This window comes from Symphalangus syndactylus, chromosome 9 (assembly GCF_028878055.3).
Source record: "Symphalangus syndactylus isolate Jambi chromosome 9, NHGRI_mSymSyn1-v2.1_pri, whole genome shotgun sequence".
Lineage (NCBI taxonomy): Eukaryota > Metazoa > Chordata > Mammalia > Primates > Hylobatidae > Symphalangus > Symphalangus syndactylus.
Window position 1 is genome coordinate 71,450,982 of NC_072431.2, and position 18,530 is coordinate 71,469,511.

At 49.4% G+C, this 18,530-nt stretch overlaps 1 protein-coding gene across 3 annotated transcripts in view; it reads left to right on the forward strand.

Annotated features, from left to right (window-relative positions):
• The window catches only part of LOC129489842 (huntingtin-interacting protein 1-like), a 60,768-nt gene that overhangs the window by 28,990 nt on the left and 13,248 nt on the right, over nt 1-18,530 (forward strand). For 2 of the 3 annotated variants that reach the window (XM_063646338.1, XM_055293017.2), the window contains exons 7-22: nt 9-84; nt 197-337; nt 1,103-1,200; nt 1,868-1,940; nt 3,345-3,528; nt 4,659-4,747; nt 5,144-5,260; nt 7,925-8,026; nt 8,575-8,718; nt 9,176-9,311; nt 10,163-10,249; nt 10,444-10,551; nt 11,060-11,196; nt 15,613-15,723; nt 16,783-16,841; nt 17,573-17,666. In XM_063646338.1, coding sequence (XP_063502408.1) covers nt 9-84; nt 197-337; nt 1,103-1,200; nt 1,868-1,940; nt 3,345-3,528; nt 4,659-4,747; nt 5,144-5,260; nt 7,925-8,026; nt 8,575-8,718; nt 9,176-9,311; nt 10,163-10,249; nt 10,444-10,551; nt 11,060-11,196; nt 15,613-15,723; nt 16,783-16,841; nt 17,573-17,666 — 1,756 coding nt within the window. The remainder of the gene's footprint in view (nt 1-8; nt 85-196; nt 338-1,102; nt 1,201-1,867; nt 1,941-3,344; nt 3,529-4,658; nt 4,748-5,143; nt 5,261-7,924; nt 8,027-8,574; nt 8,719-9,175; nt 9,312-10,162; nt 10,250-10,443; nt 10,552-11,059; nt 11,197-15,612; nt 15,724-16,782; nt 16,842-17,572; nt 17,667-18,530) is intronic. The other variant, XM_063646339.1, reaches the window with a different exon arrangement.

Below are 18,530 nucleotides of genomic sequence, written 5' to 3' on the forward strand. Positions count from 1 at the left end.
ATCCCTAGGTTGAAAGATCTGTTCTACCGCTCCAGCAACCTGCAGTACTTCAAGCGGCTCATCCAGATCCCCCAGCTGCCCGAGGTCAGCGTACCCGACCACACACCTTCGGCACTGCAGAGGCCCCAAGTACCCTCTTAAAGGCCGGCGGGGCCTGGCAAGCAAGCACTGTTTGAGGATGTGTCTCCATCTTCAGAACCCACCCAACTTCTTGCGAGCCTCAGCCCTGTCAGAACATATCAGCCTCGTGGTGGTGATCCCTGCAGAGGCCTCATCCCCCGACAGCGAGCCAGTCCTAGAGAAGGATGACCTCATGGACATGGATGCCTCTCAGCAGGTGTGGATCACTTGGGAGAGAAACATGGCCTTTCCTCTTGCCTGCAAGTACAGGGGAGAGGCTCGGGGAAACCCTGGCCAAAGCCCATTGATTCTAACCAGGTTCAGCCTTCTCTTCACCTAGCACCAACCTAGGCTGAGCATCCTGCTCTGTGGCTCCCAGAAGGATCATAAATGGGTCTGGCTGGGTGCAGTGGCTCACAGCTATAATCCCAACAGTTTGCAAGGCTAAGGTGGGATGACTGCTTGAGGCTGGTTCAAGACCAGCCCGGGCAACATAGTAAGACCCCATCTTTACAAAATTAGCCAAATGTGGTGGCACACACCTGTGGTCCCAGCTATGTGGGAAGCTGAGTTGGGAGGATCACTTGAGCATGGGCAGCCAAGGCTATGGTGAGCTGTTATCACGCCACTGCACTCCAGCCTAGGCAAGAGAACAAGAACCAGGCCCTAAAAATATAAATAAATAAAATTAAAATAAAAAAATTATCCAGGCATGGTGGCACACACCTATACTTCCAGCTACTCAGGAGGCTGAACCAGGAGGATCACTTGAGCCAGGAGGTGGAGGCTGCAGTGAGCTATGATTGCACCACTGTACTCTAGCCTGGGCAGTAGAGCAAGAACCTGTCTCAAAAAAATAAAAAAAATTAAATGGATCTGAACCAAATTGAGAAAGGGGCATTCTCCCATACCATTCAACTGACCCACACACAGAATTCTCTGGCTCTCTGACTTATTCTCACTCCTTTTTGGTCAACCACAGAATTTATTTGACAACAAGTTTGATGACATCTTTGGCAGCTCATTCAGCAGTGATCCCTTCAATTTCAACAGTCAAAACGGCGTTAACAAGGATGAGAAGTGAGTCCAAGCTGGGTTCAAGCAGATGGTTCAGGAGCTAAGTTAAGCCATGGTCTGCCTCAAAACACTAACCAAAGAGGAATTCTTAATGATACTGGGGCTTCTTAGATAAAGAACATCTTGAAGGGTCGGGGGCAATGGCTCATGCCTGTAATCCCAACATTTGGGGAGGATGAGGCAGGAGGATTTTTTAAGGCCAGGAGTTTAAGACCAAGCTTGGGCAACATAGCAAGATCCCATCTTTATTAAATAAAAGTAAAACAATTAGCTGGGCAGGTGGTACACACCTGTAGTCCCAGTTACTCAGGAGATTGAACTGGGAAGATCACTTGAGCCTGGGATATCAAGGCTGCAGTGAGCTATGATCGTGCCACTACACTTCAGCCTGGGTGACAAAGCCAGACTGTCTCTAAAACAAAACCAAAAACACACAAAAAAGGAATGTCTTGACCCTCAAATATTGGCCCCTTTAATCTCAGAACAAAATCAATAACCATGGACTTATGAGTATTAGATTAGTATCTGGTAACATTTAGAGCATAATTTATGGCATTTCAAAGAATTGTCCCCAAATTAATACCAGCTTTTAATTTCTTCCCGAGCTGACAATTAAAAAGAGAGGGATAGAAGCACTATGGAAGCAAACTCATTCCCCTTCTCTTTCCAGGGACCACTTAATTGAGCGACTATACAGAGAGATCAGTGGACTGAAGGCACAGCTAGAAAACATGAAGACTGAGGTATGCCTTGGATCTGCTCTGCCTTTGCGCTTCACCAAAACACGGTAGATTTGAATGTTAAATTTGCATCACACTGGCCAGGCACAGTGGCTCACACCTGTAATCCCAGCACTTTGGGAGGCCAAGGCAGGAGGATTACCTGAGGTTGGGAGTTTGAGACCAGCCTGGGCAACAGGGTGAAACCCTGTCTTCAATAAAAATGCAATAATTAGCCGGGTGTGTTGGCAGGCACCTGTAATCCCAGCTACTCGGGAAGCTGAGGCATGAGAATTGCTTGAACTTGGGAGGCAGAGGTTGCAGTGAACTGAGATCGTGCCACTGCACTCCAGCCTGGGCAACAGAACAAGACTCTGTCTCAAAAAAAAAAAAAATTGCATCACATAGACAGATTTGGACCACATCCTCAGGGTAGGTTAATTAGTAGAAACAAGCCAGGCATGGCGGTGCACACCTGTGATCCCAGCTACTCAGGAGGCTGAGGTAGGAGGATCACTGATGCCCAGGAGTTTTGAATCCAGGCTGGGCAACATAGCGAGACCTGTGTCTCTAAAACCAAATAAAAATTGGTAGAAATGCTAAATCCAAAAGAACCAGGTCTTCTTGTGTTCTCTGTCATAATGCATTTCCATTTTACATGCCATGAGGACAGCATTTAGGCCAGGCACAGTATCCATGTGATTGATACCCAGAGATGACCTTGGTCCCCACGAGGCTGAGAAGCTGTGGAAAACAAGACCAGACCTTCTCACATGGCGATAAGGAGAGATTGGTTTGCCGGGCACAGTGGCTCACGCCTGTAACCCCAGCACTTTGGAAGGCTCAGGCAGAAGGATCACTTGAGCCCAGCAGTTCAAGACTAGCTTGGGCAACATAGCAAGACCCCATCTCTACAAAATACTTTTTAAAAATTAGCTGGGCATGGTGGTGCATACCTGTAATGCCAGCTACTTGGGAGGCTGAAGCTAGAGGATCTCTTGAGCCCAGGAGGTTGAGGCTGCAGTGAGCCATGATCACCTCACTGCACTCCAGTCTGGGTGATAGTGATACCCTTTCCCCTCTTCCCCAACCGCCAAAAAAAAAAAAAAGAAGAGACGGCTGTGAGCAATGTTGGTGCTGTATTAACAACCGCCCCTCACAGTGGCTGGTCAGGTGACTTTACCCACAGAGACAGCTGCTGCTACCCCCAGCCACTCTAAAGACCACAATTCCCCGGCCATCATCCCCTGTTATTGCTGTTGATTGAGGGGCTCCTAATGACCAGATGCTCCAACCCTCCTGGGACGTGGAGAGTTGACTTAGGGGAATCGGGTATTTACTTGGAAGCATGGTAGGACCCGCTTCTCCGGCCCATGCCTGTGACCCGTGGCAGCGGGCGGTTGGCCTCATGACCCGAGTCTCCCACAGAGCCAGCGGGTTGTGCTGCAGCTGAAGGGCCGCGTCAGCGAGCTGGAAGCAGAGCTGGCCGAGCAGCAGCATCTGCGGCAGCAGGCGGCCGACAACTGTGAGTTCCTGCGGGCAGAACTGGACGAGCTCAGGAGGCAGCGGGAGGACACCGAGAAGGCTCAGCGGAGCCTGTCTGAGATAGAAAGTGAGCAGTCGGTGGGGGCGGGGGCGGGCCCTGGGGGCAGGCACGGGCAGCAGAGCCCAGCTGGACTCAGGATGCGGCACAGAGGCTGGGTTAGGGTTAGGGTTAGGGTTAGGGTTGCACGTGCCTGTAGTCCCAGCTACTCTTGAGGCTGAGACAGGAGGATCACTTCAGCCCAGGAATTAAAGGCTGCAGTGAGCTGATTGCACCACCACACTCCGGCCTCTGTAACAGAGAGCCTTGTCTCTAAAAAATTTCAATTAAATTTTTTAAAAAGCTGAAAGCCCCCATAGAATAAATGCCATGTACGTAAGTGCTGAAGAGGCATGAATCCCTGGCTTGATTATTTTTTTGTTTTGTTTTTTTTTTTGAGGTGGAGTCTCACTCTGTCACCCAGGCTGGAATGCAGTGGTGTGATCTGGGCTCACTGCAACCTCCACCTCCGAGGTGTAAGCGATTGTCCTGCCTCAGCCTCCCGAGTAGCTGGGATTACAGGCACACAGCACCATGTCCAGCGGATCTTTGTATTTTTAGTAGAGATGAGGTTTCACCATGTTGGTCAGGCTGGTCTCGAACTCCTGACCTCAGGTGATCCACCCACCTTGGCCTCCCAAAGTGCTGGGATTATAGGCATAAGCCACCTCGCTTGGCCCCGGCTTGATTTTTAACTAGTTGAATTCTTTTTAAAGATGACTTCCTGGAGAAGTTTCTGTAAGTAGGACTTTCAAGGGAGAAAAGCATATATGCATTCCTAAATCAAAGGAGGATCTTTGGCCGGGCACAGTGGCTCATGCCTATAATCCTACTGAGGTGGGAGAATCGCCTGAGCCCAGGAGTTTGAAACCAGCCTGGGCAACATAGTGAGACCCCCATCTCTACAAAAATTAGCCAGGTGTGGTGGCATATGCCCATGAGCCCAGCTACTCAGGAGAATGGGGTGGGAGGATGGCTTGAGCCCAAGGAGGTCGAGGCTGCAGTGAGCAGTGATTGTGCCACTGCACCCCAGCCTGGGTGACAGAGCAAGACTGTCTCAAAACAAAACAAGGAGGATCTTCTAGGGACCCTGGCTCATTGCAAGGAGGGCAAGGGTCCCTGCTAGGGTAGACTCCTCACCTTGGTCCTTGGCAATACAGGGAAAGCTCAAGCCAATGAACAGCGATATAGCAAGCTAAAGGAGAAGTACAGCGAGCTGGTTCAGAACCACGCTGACCTGCTGCGGAAGGTAGGACCCTCAGCCCCCATCACCATCCTGCAGGCCCCGCCCCTCCGGGGAGAGAGTGGCTCAGGCCTGTGGCTTCCCCGCGGCCAGCAACCCCTACATTGATCTCTAAGGCATCGCCGTCATCTCGGGAACCACACCTTTTCAGGCTTCCTTGCTTCTGTGTCTTGGGCTCTGTCCTGCGTGCCAATCCCATGTAGGTCACCCACCTTCTTTATTGTTTTGTAAATACTTGAGCGTCAAGCATCTGAAGGTGATAGCTCTGTTCCGGCTCTGGGTAGGAAAGTGATTCCCGTGTCTGACTCCAGGGCGTGCACAGCCTGAGTGTGACTGTCCTAGAAGGAGGACGTCCTCTAAGCCTGGGATCTCCTGGTTCAAGACACTGTTCTTCTTTTGCAGAATGCAGAGGTGACCAAACAGGTGTCCGTGGCCAGACAAGCCCAGGTAGATTTGGAACGAGAGAAAAAAGAGCTGGAGGATTCGTTGGAGCGCATCAGTGACCAGGGCCAGCGGAAGGTGAATGGGAGGAGGAGCACTCGGGAAATGAGGGAGGGGGCTGTTGAGCTGGTGGCAGGGGCTTTGTGGCCTTCTGCTCCACGGGCAGTTCTGTGGGTCGGTTGGCATCACACAGCAGGGAGCACACCATGGTGGCCACACAGAACAGCAAGACACCATCCCCAGTGCATACACGAAGTAATAGAAGGACTCAAGTTGCCTGGGGTTAATCAGCAAAGGCTTTCCAAGGATGAGGCTGGAGGAGAGTTTGAGGAAAGGAAAACACATGGGTAGCAGAGAGAGAGGGATGAGCTTTTTTTTTTTTTTTTTTTTTTGAAACGGGGTCTCACTCTGTTGCCCAGGCTGGAGTGCAATGGCGTGATCTCAGCTCACTGCCACTTCCACCTCTTGGGTTCAAGCGATTCTCCTGCCTCAGCCTCCTGAGTAGCTGGGACTACAGGCACCCACCACCACGCTTGGCTAATTTTCGTATTTTTAGTAGAGACGGGGTTTCACCATATTGGCCAGGCTGGTCTCGAACGCCTGACATTGTGATCCATCCACCTCGGCCTCCCAAAGTGCTGGGATTACAGGTGTGAGCCACTGCGCCTGGCGGGGTGAGCATTATTTATAAAAACTTGAGAACAGGCTGGGCACAGTGGTTCCCACCTGGAATCCCAGTGTGCGGGAGGATGGCTTGAGGCCAGGAGTTCCAGGCCAGCCTGGGCAACAAAGTGAGACCTTGTGTCTACAAAAAATTAAGACATTGGCCAGGCACAGTGGCTCACACCTGTAATCCTAGCACTTTGGGAGGCTGAGGCAGGCAGATCACGGTCAAGAGATCGAGACTATCCTGGCCAACATGGTGAAACTCCATCTCTACTAAAAATACAAAAAATTAGCCAGGCGTGGTAGCGGGTGCCTGTAGTCCCAGCTACTTGGGAGGCTGAAGCAGGAGAATCGCTTGAACCCGGGAGGCAGAGGTTGCAGTGAGCAGAGATCACGCCACTGCACTCCAGCCTGGTGATAGACTAAGACTTCATCTAAAAAAAAAAAAAAAATTTAAGAAATTAGCTGGGGATGGTAATGCATGCTTGTAGGCCCAACTACTTGGGATGCTAATGCAGGAGGATTGCTTGAGCCCAGGAGTTTCACACTGCAGTGAGCTGTGATCGTGCCACTGCACTTCAGCCTGGGCAACAGAGCAAGACAAAAAAAAATGTAAAAATTATCCAGGTGTAGCAGCATCTATGCCTGCAATCCTGGCTACTTAGGAAGCTGAGGTGGGAAAATTGCTTGAGCCCAGTTTGAGATCGAGGCTGCAGTGAGCTATGATCGCCCCTCTGCACCCCAGCCTGGGTGACAGAGTGAGACCTGTCTCTATTAAAAAAAAAAAAAAAAAAGAGGCAGGCACAATGGCTCACACCTGTAATCCCAACACTTTGGGAGGCTGAGGTGGGCAGATCACCTCAGGTCAGGAGTTCAAGACCAGCCTGACCAACATGGTGAAACCCCATCTCTACTAAAAATACAAAAAAATCAGCCAGGCATGGTGGTGCATGCCCGTAGTCTCAGCTACTTGGGAGTCTGAGGCCGGAGAATCACTTGAATCCAGGAGGCAGAGGTTGCAGTGAGCTGAGATCACACCACTGCCCTCCAGCCTGGGCAACAGAGCAAGACTCCATCTCAAAAAAAAAAAGAGAGAGAGAGCACCATTGTGTTGGGGCAGGACCAACAGGCAGATCAGAGGCTTAGAGGTGGAGTTACAGATATCGGACAGATCAAACCAAATGTCATAGGTTTAGAGGAGTGGCTTTCACAGTTTTCTGTGACCCCACATAAAAAACTACATCTGTCTCATGGAAATACAAGTAAGTTTCACCAAGCAATACTCATCCTTACTATGTGAATTTGTTTGGCTATTTTCTGTTCTATTTAATCCATGTTTTTAAATGTTAGCTGTGAATTTTTACTAAGGAGTCACAACCCACTCTTTGACAAACACCATCAAGAAATAAAAGAAAGAGTCATTTGGGGATGGCAAGGTGCTGTAGTTCAGCAATATACCAGCTGTTGGGATGCCTGAATTTAAGACCCAGTTTGCCTTTAGTATTACGGACTCAAGCATGACATTTGGGAAATTTTTCTAAAATTCCTTCCTGGAGGCCAGGTGCAGCGGCTCACACTTGTAATCCAAGCACCTTGGGAGGCCAAGGCCGGAGGATTGCCTGAGGTCAGGAGTTTGAGACCAGCCTAGCCAATGTGGTTAAACCCCGTCTCTACTAAAAATATAAAAATTAGCCAGGCATGGTGGCGCGTGCCCATAGTCCCAGCTGCTTGGGAGGCTGAGGCACAAGAATCTCTTGAACCTGGGAGGCAGAGGTTGCGGTGAGCCGAGACTGCACCACTGCACTCCAGCCTGGGCAACAACAGCGAGACTCCATCTCAAAAATAAATAAATAAATAAATAAATAAATAATAAAAATTCCTTCCTTGACATCCACATTTTCAGTATACTCTGGGGTCTCGCCTCCTCCTCCCATACCCTGCACTTTTTTGGGGGGTGTAACTTACATACAGTAGAGTTTACAGATCTCTTGTTGATCACTTGGGACATTTTTACATTTTTATATTCTTTGCCACTACCACCCAGATCAGAGTCCCTCTGTTTTTCTTCTCTTTCAGACTCAAGAGCAGCTGGAAGTTCTAGAGAGCTTGAAGCAAGAACTCGCCACAAGCCAACGGGAGCTCCAGGTTCTCCAAGGCAGCCTGGAAACTTCTGCCCAAGTAAATAGCTCCTTTCTTTTTTTTTGTTTTTTGAGGTAGGGTCTTCTTCTGTCACCCAGGCTGGAATGCAGTGGTACGATCGCAGCTCACTGCAGCCTCCACCTCCCTGGGCTCAGGTGATCCTCCCCACTTAGCCCCCCGAGTAATTGGGACTACAGGCACACACCACTACACCTGACTAATTTTTGTATTTTCTTTGGTAGAGATGGGGTTTCACTATGTTGCCCAGGCTGGACTCGAACTCCAGGGCTCAAGTGATCCTCCCACCTCAGCCTCCTAAAGTGCTGGGATTACAGACATGAGCCTTCATGCCTGGCCTCCTTTCTTGCCCCACCCCTGGCTTTGGCGTTGCTGTCATCCACCATCCTTGGCCTGGCCAAGTCAGCCCCAGCTGCAATCAGTGCGTCCTCGGGAGGGAATCAGAGTGGAAGGTTAAAGAGCCATCACCTTCCCAGTCCTTGCAACCCGGTGGTGGGTTGGACCTCTGGGAAGTAAGGACTATTTAACTCAACCAGCGTCTCCCACTTTCCTTGTGGTCACCTTTGCAGTCAGAAGCAAACTGGGCAGCCCAGTTCACTGAGCTAGAGAAGGAGCGGGACAGCCTGGTGAGTGGCGCAGCTCATAGGGAGGAGGAATTATCTGCTCTTCGGAAAGAACTGCAGGACACTCAGCTCAAACTGGCCAGCACAGAGGCAAGTCACGGACACGGACACGAGCGAGCACCTGTGAATTCCCACTGAGGGCCTCTGTGCATGCTTGGAGGCCGGGAGGACCCCGGGGCTGCTGAGAAGGGGTTTGGGGCCTTGGCCTGATTGTGCAGACACTCTATAGGTGTAATGCCAGCAGGCCCTGCATTGCCTGCAGAGCCCATGAGGGAAAGCAAACTGCGGTCTTTTTTGTATGAGAAGAGAAGTTTGGCATCTCCTCCCAGCCATGAGAAGTGGCAGCAGTGATCCATCCGCACAGCCTCTGTGGGCAGCCGCACACCCTGTGCACACAGTTAAAGCACCTTTCTCTGTCTCAAGCTCACTGGCTTGGACCTCATTGGCCATGACTTGAGCTAAGATGCTAACAGCCCCAGCCAGGTCATGCTGCTCAGGTTCATTATGGAGTCTAGGGCAGACTCTCACCTCCCTGGACCGTTTTTAGGAATCTATGTGCCAGCTTGCCAAAGACCAACGAAAAATGCTTCTGGTGGGGTCCAGGAAGGCTGCGGAGCAGGTGATACAAGACGCCCTGAACCAGCTTGAAGAACCTCCTCTCATCAGCTGCGCTGGGTCTGCAGGTACGCTTGCAATTGCCCAGCTGGCAGGGGCCAGGTCCTTACAGCCTGAGACTCTGTTGATGTTGAATCTTGTGATACTTAGCTCAGGTGCTCTCAGCCCAGCGGCATGTCAGCTTTACCTTAGGGGTGCCCAGATCAGTTACATTTGGAAACTCTGTGCATTAGGTCCTGTACACTAGTATTTTTTTTCCCCCTTTTTGAGATAGGGTCTTACTCTGTTGCCCAGGCTGGAGTGCACTGCCGTGGCTCACTGCAACCTCCCCTTCCTGGGCTCACGCAATCCTCCCCACTCAGTCTCCCAAGTAGCTGGGACTACAGGCGTGCAACACCACGCCCAGCTAATTTTTGGTTTTGGTTGCTCAGACTGGTCTTGAAGAGCTGGGCTCAGGCTATCCACCCACCTTGGCCTCCCAAAGTGCTGGAATTACAGGCATGAGCCCCCATGCCTGGCCTTGGCTAATTTTTTAATTTTTGGTAGAGACGAGGTCTCACTATATTGCCCAGGATGGTCCCGAACTTCTGAACTCCCACCTTGGCCTCTCAAAGTGCTGGAATTGCAGGCATGAGACACCACGCCAGGCCCAGCAGTAGTATTTTCTAAAGCCCCCAGGTGTGATAGCCACTGCTTTAGACAGTGGGTCACGCTGATAAAACATCCACCAGGAGCAGACAATTCTGTGTTTCTCTAAGGAAAAAACTATGGTCTGAATCAAGAGGTGATTACTCATGAACTTCACGTCTAGGCAGGAAGCTTACCCACTAGGTAAGCTCCTCCATTCAGTGCTTAATGAACAAGGATGAAGCCAGCTATGAGAACTTGCTCTGACCTTGCCCCATATTCCCTCTCACAGATCACCTCCTCTCCACGGTCACATCCATTTCCAGCTGCATCGAGCAACTGGAGAAAAGCTGGAGCCAGTATCTGGCCTGCCCAGAAGGTAAGAATGGCCAAGGATAGTCTCTGTCATTAGTGACGGCGGGACAGGGTTCAGAAGCACCTGAATGCGGGGATAGTGACAGCTCCCTCTGCATCAAGAAAGGCGTGTAGGTAACGCATAAAACAGGGGAGGAGAGGGTATGAAAGTGACACCATCAACCAGACCTGAGAAACTTCCCTTTCCAATCCTGGCAGACGTCAGTGGACTTCTCCATTCCATAACCCTGCTGGCCCACTTGACCAGCGATGCCATTGCTCATGGTGCCACCACCTGCCTCAGAGCCCCACCGGAGCCTGCCGACTGTGAGTACCAGGACATGAGGGGCTGTTCATGGACCAGGGGAGCAGGGGGCCTTTAATAGTCTCTGTTGGGCTGGGCGCAGTGGCTCATGCCTGTAACCCCAGCACTTTGGGAGGCTGAGGCGGGCAGATCACTTTGAGGTCAGGAGTTCAAGAACAGCCTGGCCAATATGACAAAACGCCATCTCTACTAAAGATACAAAAATGATGGGCCGGATGCAATGGTTCATGCCTGTAATCGCCGTAACACTTTGGGAGGATGAGGCAGGCAGATCACCTGAGGTCAGGAGTTCGAGACCAGCCTGGCCAACATGGCGAAACCCCGTCTCTACTAAAAATACAAAAATTAGCCGGGCATGGTGGCGCACCTGTAATCCCAGGAGAATTGCTTGAACTCAGGAGGCGGAGTTTGCAGTGAGCCGAGATGGCGCCACTACACTCCAGCCTGGGCAACAAGAGCGAGACTCCGTCTCAAAAAAAAAAAAAAGTGTCTATTGCCTTGTTTCTCCAGCACTGACCGAGGCCTGTAAGCAGTATGGCAGGGAAACCCTCGCCTACCTGGCCTCCCTGGAGGAAGAGGGAAGCCTTGAGAATGCCGACAGCACAGCCATGAGGAACTGCCTGAGCAAGATCAAGGCCATCGGCGAGGTACTTGTAGTAGTATGGTTGAGGAGCGTTGTTATTCTTCTGGGTGTGCATGCTGGTGAGCGCCCAAGGAATCGGTGATGTTCTGAGCTAGTTCTTTCTGCACTTACAACTTGATTCTAGAAACAAATTGTTAAAATTGGAAAATCTGGCCGGGTGCAGTGATGTATGCCTGTAATCCCAGCACTTTGGGAGGCCGAGTCAGGAGGATCACTTGAGGCTAGACGCGATGGCTCATGCCTGTAATGCCAGCACTTTGGGAGGCTGAGGTGGGCAGATCACTGGAGGTCAAGAGTTAGAGACCAGCTTGGCCAACAGGGTGAAACCCTGTCTCTACTAAAAATACAAAAATCAGCCCAGCATGGTAGTGTATGCCTATAATTCCAGGTACTGGGAGGCCGAGGCAGGAGAATTGCTTGAACCCAGGAGGCGGAGGTTGCAGTGAGCCGAGATCACGCCATTGCACTCCAGCCTGGGCATAAGAGCGAGATCCGTCTCAAAAAAAAAAAAAAAAATAGGATCACTTGATCCCAGAAGTTTGAGACAGGCCTGGGCAACAAAATGAGACCCTGTCTCTTTAAAAATAAAAAAAAATTTAAAAAAAGGGAAAACCTCCTGAAGGACTTTCCAGCTATATTTAATTCACTGGCTGTTAGCTGAGAATCTACTATGTTGTCATCATTACACTAGGCAATATCAAAGAAGTATAGGCAGCTCCCCTGTCTCCGAGGATTTTTATCTAGATGGACAGGTAATACCCAAAATGGAAATAACACTGTATTCATTTATTTACTAAAGATGTAGTGGCCGAGCACAGTGGCTCACACCTGTAATCCCTGCACTTTGGGAGGCCGAGGCAGGAGGATCACTTGAGGCCAGGAGTTCAATATCAGCCTAGGCAACATAGTGAGACCTTGTCTCTACCAAATAAAAATTTTTAAAAATTAGACAGGCATGATGCCACGCACCTGTACTCCCAGCTACTCGGGAGGCTGAGGCAGGAGGATCGCTTGAGCCCAGGAGTTGGAGGCCACAGTGAGCTATGATTGTGCCACTGCACTCCAGCCTGGGCAACAGAGTGAGACCCTGCCTCTGCTATAAATAAATAAATATGTCTTGTATACCAGAAATTGGGTTAAATGTACCTAGGGACAGAGAAGACATGGACTCTATGGGAAAGAAAAATAAGAAAACCATTTCTATGAAGTACAGTTTTTTTCCATTTTTTTCCCCAGTGTTATGAATTGGAATGTATTGGTTAAGACATGAGGATAGGGCCAGGCGTGGTGGCTCAACACCTGTAATCCCAGCATTTTGGGAGGCTGAGACAGGTGGATCACCTGAGGTCAGGAGTTTGAGACCAGCCTGGCCAACATGGTGAAACCCCGTTTCTACTAAAAATACAAAAAATTAGCCAGGCATGATGGTGGGCGCCTGTAATCCCAGCTACTTAGGAGGCTGAGGCAGGAGAATCACTTGAACCTGGGAAGCTGAGGTTGCAGTGAGCTGAGATCGTGCCTTTGCACTCCAGCCTGGGTAACAAGAGCGAAACTCCACTCAAAAAATAAACAAATAAAAAATAAAAGCCATGAGGATAGAATGTCTAATTGGAGTTCCAGAAGAAGATAATAAAAAGACCACGTCCAGCCAAGGTGGATGGATCAATTGAGGCCAGGAATTTGAGACCAGCCTGGGCAACTTAGTGGCGCCCTCTCCTACAACAAATTTAAAAATTGGCCAGGTGTGATGGTGAGCATTTGTGGTCCCAGCTACTCAGGGGGCTGAGGCAGGAGGATCACCTAAGCCTAGGAGCTCAAAATCGTGGTGAACCGTGATCACACCACTGTACTCCAGCCTGGGTGACAGAGTAAGACCCTGTCTCTAAAAAGAAAAAATAAAAAGATCAGGGCCAGTGGTGGTGGCTCATGCCTGTGATCCCAGCACTTTGGGAGGCTGAGGTGGGCGGATCACCTGAGGCCAGGAGTTCGAGACCAGCCTGGCCAACATAATGAAACTCCATCTCTATTAAAAATACAAAATTAGCCAGGTGTGGTGGCTAATTTTGTAATCCCAGAGCACACCTGTAATCCCAGCTACTTGAGAGGCTGAGGCAGGATAATCCCTTGAGCCCAGGAGGCGGAGGCTGCTGTGAGCCAAGATTGCACCATTGCACTCCAGCCTGGGTGACAGAGTGAGACACTGCCTCAAAAAAAAAAAAAAAAATTATCATCTTCATCTTTGCCTCCCTAAATAATAGAGTTAGTTTCACATGATATAGACTACAGGTAAATGGAATCCTACTGTATATATTCTTCTACAACTCACTTTTTCACTCCACATTCTGTGAAATTAATCTAAGAAGATACATTCATTTTCACTACTCTCTCATTATCTATCGTGTGAATATCGTTTAATTCATCTGTCTGTTCTCTTGGTGATGGACATTTGGGTTATTTCCAGTTTGGGTTGTTATTTATTTGCCCCTATGATCATACATGCACACATGTCAGTTTCTCTAGAGTATATACGTAGAATCAGAATTACTAGGTATTAGGATGAATCTCACACATAGAATGTTGAGTGAAAAATCAAGTCATGGAAAAATATATACAGCAGGATTCCTTTTATATGAAAAGACTCAAACATTCAAACTTAACAATATATTGTTTAGGGATGCATCTATATGGAGTTAAAAAATAATAATAATAAGACAGGCCAGGCATAGTGGCACATGTCTGAAAATCCCAGAACTTTGGGAGGCTGGAGTGGGAGGATCACTTGAGGCCAGGAGTTTGATACAGCCTGGGCTACAAAGCAAGACTCTGACTCTACAAAAAAGTTTAAAAGTTAGCAGAGCCTAGTGGTGTGTGCCTGTTGTCCCAGCTACTCAGGAGGCTGAGGCAGGAGGATCACTTGAGCCCAGGAGTGGGAAGCTGCAGTGAGCTATGATCGCACCACTGCACTCCAGCCTGGGCAACAGGCTTTTATTTTTTGTCTTAAAAAAATAAAAATAAAATAAGACACGACAACCACTCTCTTGAATTCTGTGTCTCTTGGGATAGAAGGCAGGGAGGAAGGGAGGTAGAATTAGGGCACATACAAGTACAAATAGGATCCCAAAGGTATTGATGTTTCTTATGGCATTCCTTAAGTTTTAAGTTGGGTGGTGGATAACATGCATCTTTATTCTTATCCTTCGAACCATTCATATATATTTTATACCATAGTATGTATAATACATCATGTTTTAAAAATCATAGGCTTTGCTGTTTGTCAGACCTTAGTTCAAATCCCTGCCCTGCCATTTGTTAGCATAATTGTGGTCAAAACATTCTACCTCTTATCCCCAGCTTCCTATCTGCATAGTAGGAATAATACGCGCCTCATATGATCGCTGTGGAAGCGAAGTTAAGTCAGGGTCAAAGTGGAAGATACCATCTGTATTTGAAAAAGTTGTAGGCCAGGTGTAGTAACTCAGTCCCAGCACATTGGGAGGCGAAGATGGGAGGATCACTTGAGCCCAGGAATTCAAGACCAGCCTGGGCAACATAGTGAGACCCCGTCTCTATTGAAAAAAAAAAACAATTAGCCGGGCTTGGTGGTGCACCCCTGTACTCCCAGCTACTCTGGTGGTAGAGGTGGGAGGATTGCTTGAGCATGGAAGGTCGAGGCTGCAGTGAGCTATGATCATGCCACTGCACACCATCTTTGGTGACAGAGCAAGACTCTGTCTCAAAAAAATCAAAAATTAGGTCCAGGCATGGTGGCTTACACCTGTAATCCCAGCACTTTGGGAGGCCGAGGCAGGAGGATTACCTGAGGTCAGGAGTTCGAGACCAGCCTGGGCAAAATAGTGAAATCTATCTCTACTAAAAATATGAAAATTGGCCGGGCATGGTGGCACAAACCTGCAATCCCAGCTACTTGGGAGGCTGAGGCAGGATAATCCCTTGAGCCTGGGAGGCAGAGGCTGCAGTGAGCCGAGATTGTGCAACTGTACTCCATCCAGCCTGGGCAACAGATTGAGATTCTGTCTTGAAAAAAAAAAAAAACAAAAAAAACAGAAAGAAAGAAAAAGAAAAAATTGTAAAAAATACCTCCTGTGTAGCTAGTACAATTGACACTGCACAACTAAGGGACTGGGGTCTTAGTGGTGGCGGAATGGCCTTGCAGGGGGAGGCAGCGATGGCATTCTGGAAGGAGGTGGATCCTGAGTGAGGAGGAGCATGAGGTTCCAGAGTTCGTGTCACAGAGAGGACAAGATGGGGTCTACGAAAGACCCCCCCACAAGCCCCGTGGCTTGCAGAATGTGTTTGCTGGGTGGCCTCCTGCCTCTGCCATCTTGTAAGGGTTACAGATGGCAGAGGAGAAGAGAGAGGAGGCCCCAGGGTCAGTTCAGCCTTTGTGATGTGTTCACAGGAGCTCCTGCCCAGGGGCCTGGACATCAAGCAGGAGGAGCTGGGGGACCTGGTGGACAAGGAGATGGCAGCCACTTCAGCTGCTATTGAAACTGCCACGGCCAGAATAGAGGTAGGAGGTTCCTGCAGGATCTCCTGAAACGATGCCTTTGCAGCTGCCTTTCTGCAACACTGCTCATTAGACATGTCACAGTCGTTCATTAAGGCCATGGCGACCCCCTAAGACAGAAACCAGAATTTGCCAGGCACAGTGGCTCATGCCTGTAACCCCAGCACCTTGGGAGGATCACTTGAGTCCAGGAGTTTGAGACCAGCCTGGACATCATAGCAAGACCCCATCTCTACAGAAAATAAAATAATTAGCTGGGCATGGTGTTGCATGCTTACAGTCCCAGCTACTCCAGAGGCTGCAGGAGGATCACTTGAGCCCAGGAATTGGAGGCTACAGTGAGCCACGATTGCACCACTGCACTCTAGCCTGGGTGAGAGAGTGAGACCCTGTCTTTAAAAATGTTTTTAAATTGTAAAAAAAAAAAGAGAGAGAGAGAGACCAAAATCTGAACTCGCTAGTTTTTCTGAGTGATCGAAAATGAGAAGGTTCTCATGAGAGAAGGTAATCAGTTTCCTCGAGAATCAGATACTTTGGTGTCAGAACAACCTGGGTTCTGGCCGGGCGTGGTGGCTCACGCCTGTATTCCCAGCACTTTGGGAGGCTGAGGCAGGCAGATCATGAGGTCAGGAGGACAACATGGTGAAACCCGGTCTGTACTAAACATACAAAAATTAGCTGGGCATGGTGGCGCGTGCCTGTAATCCCAGCCACTCGGGAGGCTGAGGCAGGAGAATCGCTTGAACCCAGGGAGCGGAGGTTGCAGTGAGCCGAGATCGCACCACTCACTCCAGCCTGGGTGACAGAGTGAGACTCCATCTCAAAACAAAACAAAACAAAAAGACACGGATCACAGAGCCAGCCCACTGCAGCTGCACTCCCCCTGAATAGATTAGAGTCTGGATTCTTTTTCTGACTCTCTCAAGGATGTGGGCAGGGACCTGGGGACTTCCAGATTCAGGTTTCCCAGCTACCACATGATGTTGGACTGAAAGTATAGTAGGACATTAGTGGATCCTTAATATTCAAGGCACATTTAGAAACCATACTTCTTTTTCACAGGAGATGCTCAGCAAATCCCGAGCAGGAGACACAGGAGTCAAATTGGAGGTGAATGAAAGGTCGGTCTGAGCGGCACGGTGGGACCTAGGGGAGCAGGATCCGTCTTCCTGACATTGGGCTATACTTTGCATACTTATTAGGGAATTAGAGGAGAGCAGTAGCAGCCACGGGGAAGGGCTGAGTTGATGTAATCATCAATGACAGTATTAATGATGACAGCAATATTGCTGTTTCACTATATAAGAAAAGAAACCCCGGGCTGGCGCGGTGGCTCACACCTGTAATCCCAGCACTTTGGGAGGCTGAGGGAGGATCACCTGAGGTCGGGAGTTCGAGACCAGCCTGCCCAATGTGGTGAAAAATCGTCTTTACTAAAAATACAAAAATTAGCCAGGTGTGGTGGTGCATGCATGTAGTCCCAGCTACTTGGGAGGCTGAGGCAGGAGAATCACTTGAACCCGGGAGGTGGAGGTTGCAGTGAGCCAAGATTGTGCATCTGCATTCTAGCCTGGGCAGCAGAGCAAGACTGTCTCAAAAAAGAAGAAAAGAAGCCCTAGGAATCACAACTTCACTATTCCTTACGATGGAGACCCACAATTAGATCTCTCTCACTCCCCAGCCTCTCCTTCGGTGCCTCCCCGCAGAACGTTCCAGCAATCTCAGCACGCTTCTTACCTCCCTTCTCCATTCCAAGCTTGCCTTTGGCTAGGAGTGGGGAAGAAAACCGTTGTGTTGATTGATCTTGGATCTTGGTCTCAGTGTATCCCCGACTTGTTTGTTTGTTTGGCAGGATCCTTGGTTGCTGTACCAGCCTCATGCAAGCTATTCAGGTGCTCATCGTGGCCTCTAAGGACCTCCAGAGAGAGATTGTGGAGAGCGGCAGGGTGAGCGTGGGTGTGGGCCCTCGGCAGGAAGAGGAGGCATTGGTGACAGACTCCCGCTCCACCGGACTCTGTGATGCTGCCATCTTGCTCTGTGTGTCCACCTGAGCACAGAGCTGCCACTCCTGTAGACATCAGCAGAGGCCCTGGGGAGAAGTCAGAGCTCTAGGACCTCCCCAGAGGGTGGCCAGGCGTGTGTCCCAACTCCAGCTCCCTTCACACAGGCAGACATTGTTGGTACTTGCTGTGGGAGCCCCGCTTACACTGCAAACCTGGGTACTCTGAGGGAGACATGAGGACTTTTGCAAACGAAGCAGGTCCTGAATGCCAGCTTGAGACTGGCTTTTCATGGGGAGCTCGGCCTTGTCCGTTTCCAACAGCAGAGTCAACTTGCCCTTACAAATAGACTCTGCTGTCAGCCTCTTATCAACGCATCACTTCGTGGTCTCATACCTTTGCTGGGATTATCGTCATATTGTTTTTTTCTCATTTCCCCGTATGCTGCCGCAGCTTGGGAGGCGTAAGTCCAGGGAGGGGTTAATGAGCCTGAGAGCAGTGCCATAAAGCAAGCAGCCAGGCCTGCTTTGCTGGTGCCTTTTATCTTCCTGAGAGCTGATGTTTTCTGTTTCTAAAATAGAAAGATGGACTGGAAAGGATTATCTGCAGATTCTCAGACCATCAGACACTTCCAAAGCATAAAAACATTTTTCAAATCCAAGTAGAAATATATTTTTTTAATGTATTCACTGTGTAGTCTCCTTTTTTTTGGCAAATTGCAGAGTGGCTAGACTCTTTTCAGATCATAACTTATTCATATGAGAATATTTATTCTTACATATACAATACAGAAATGTCATGGTATGGTAG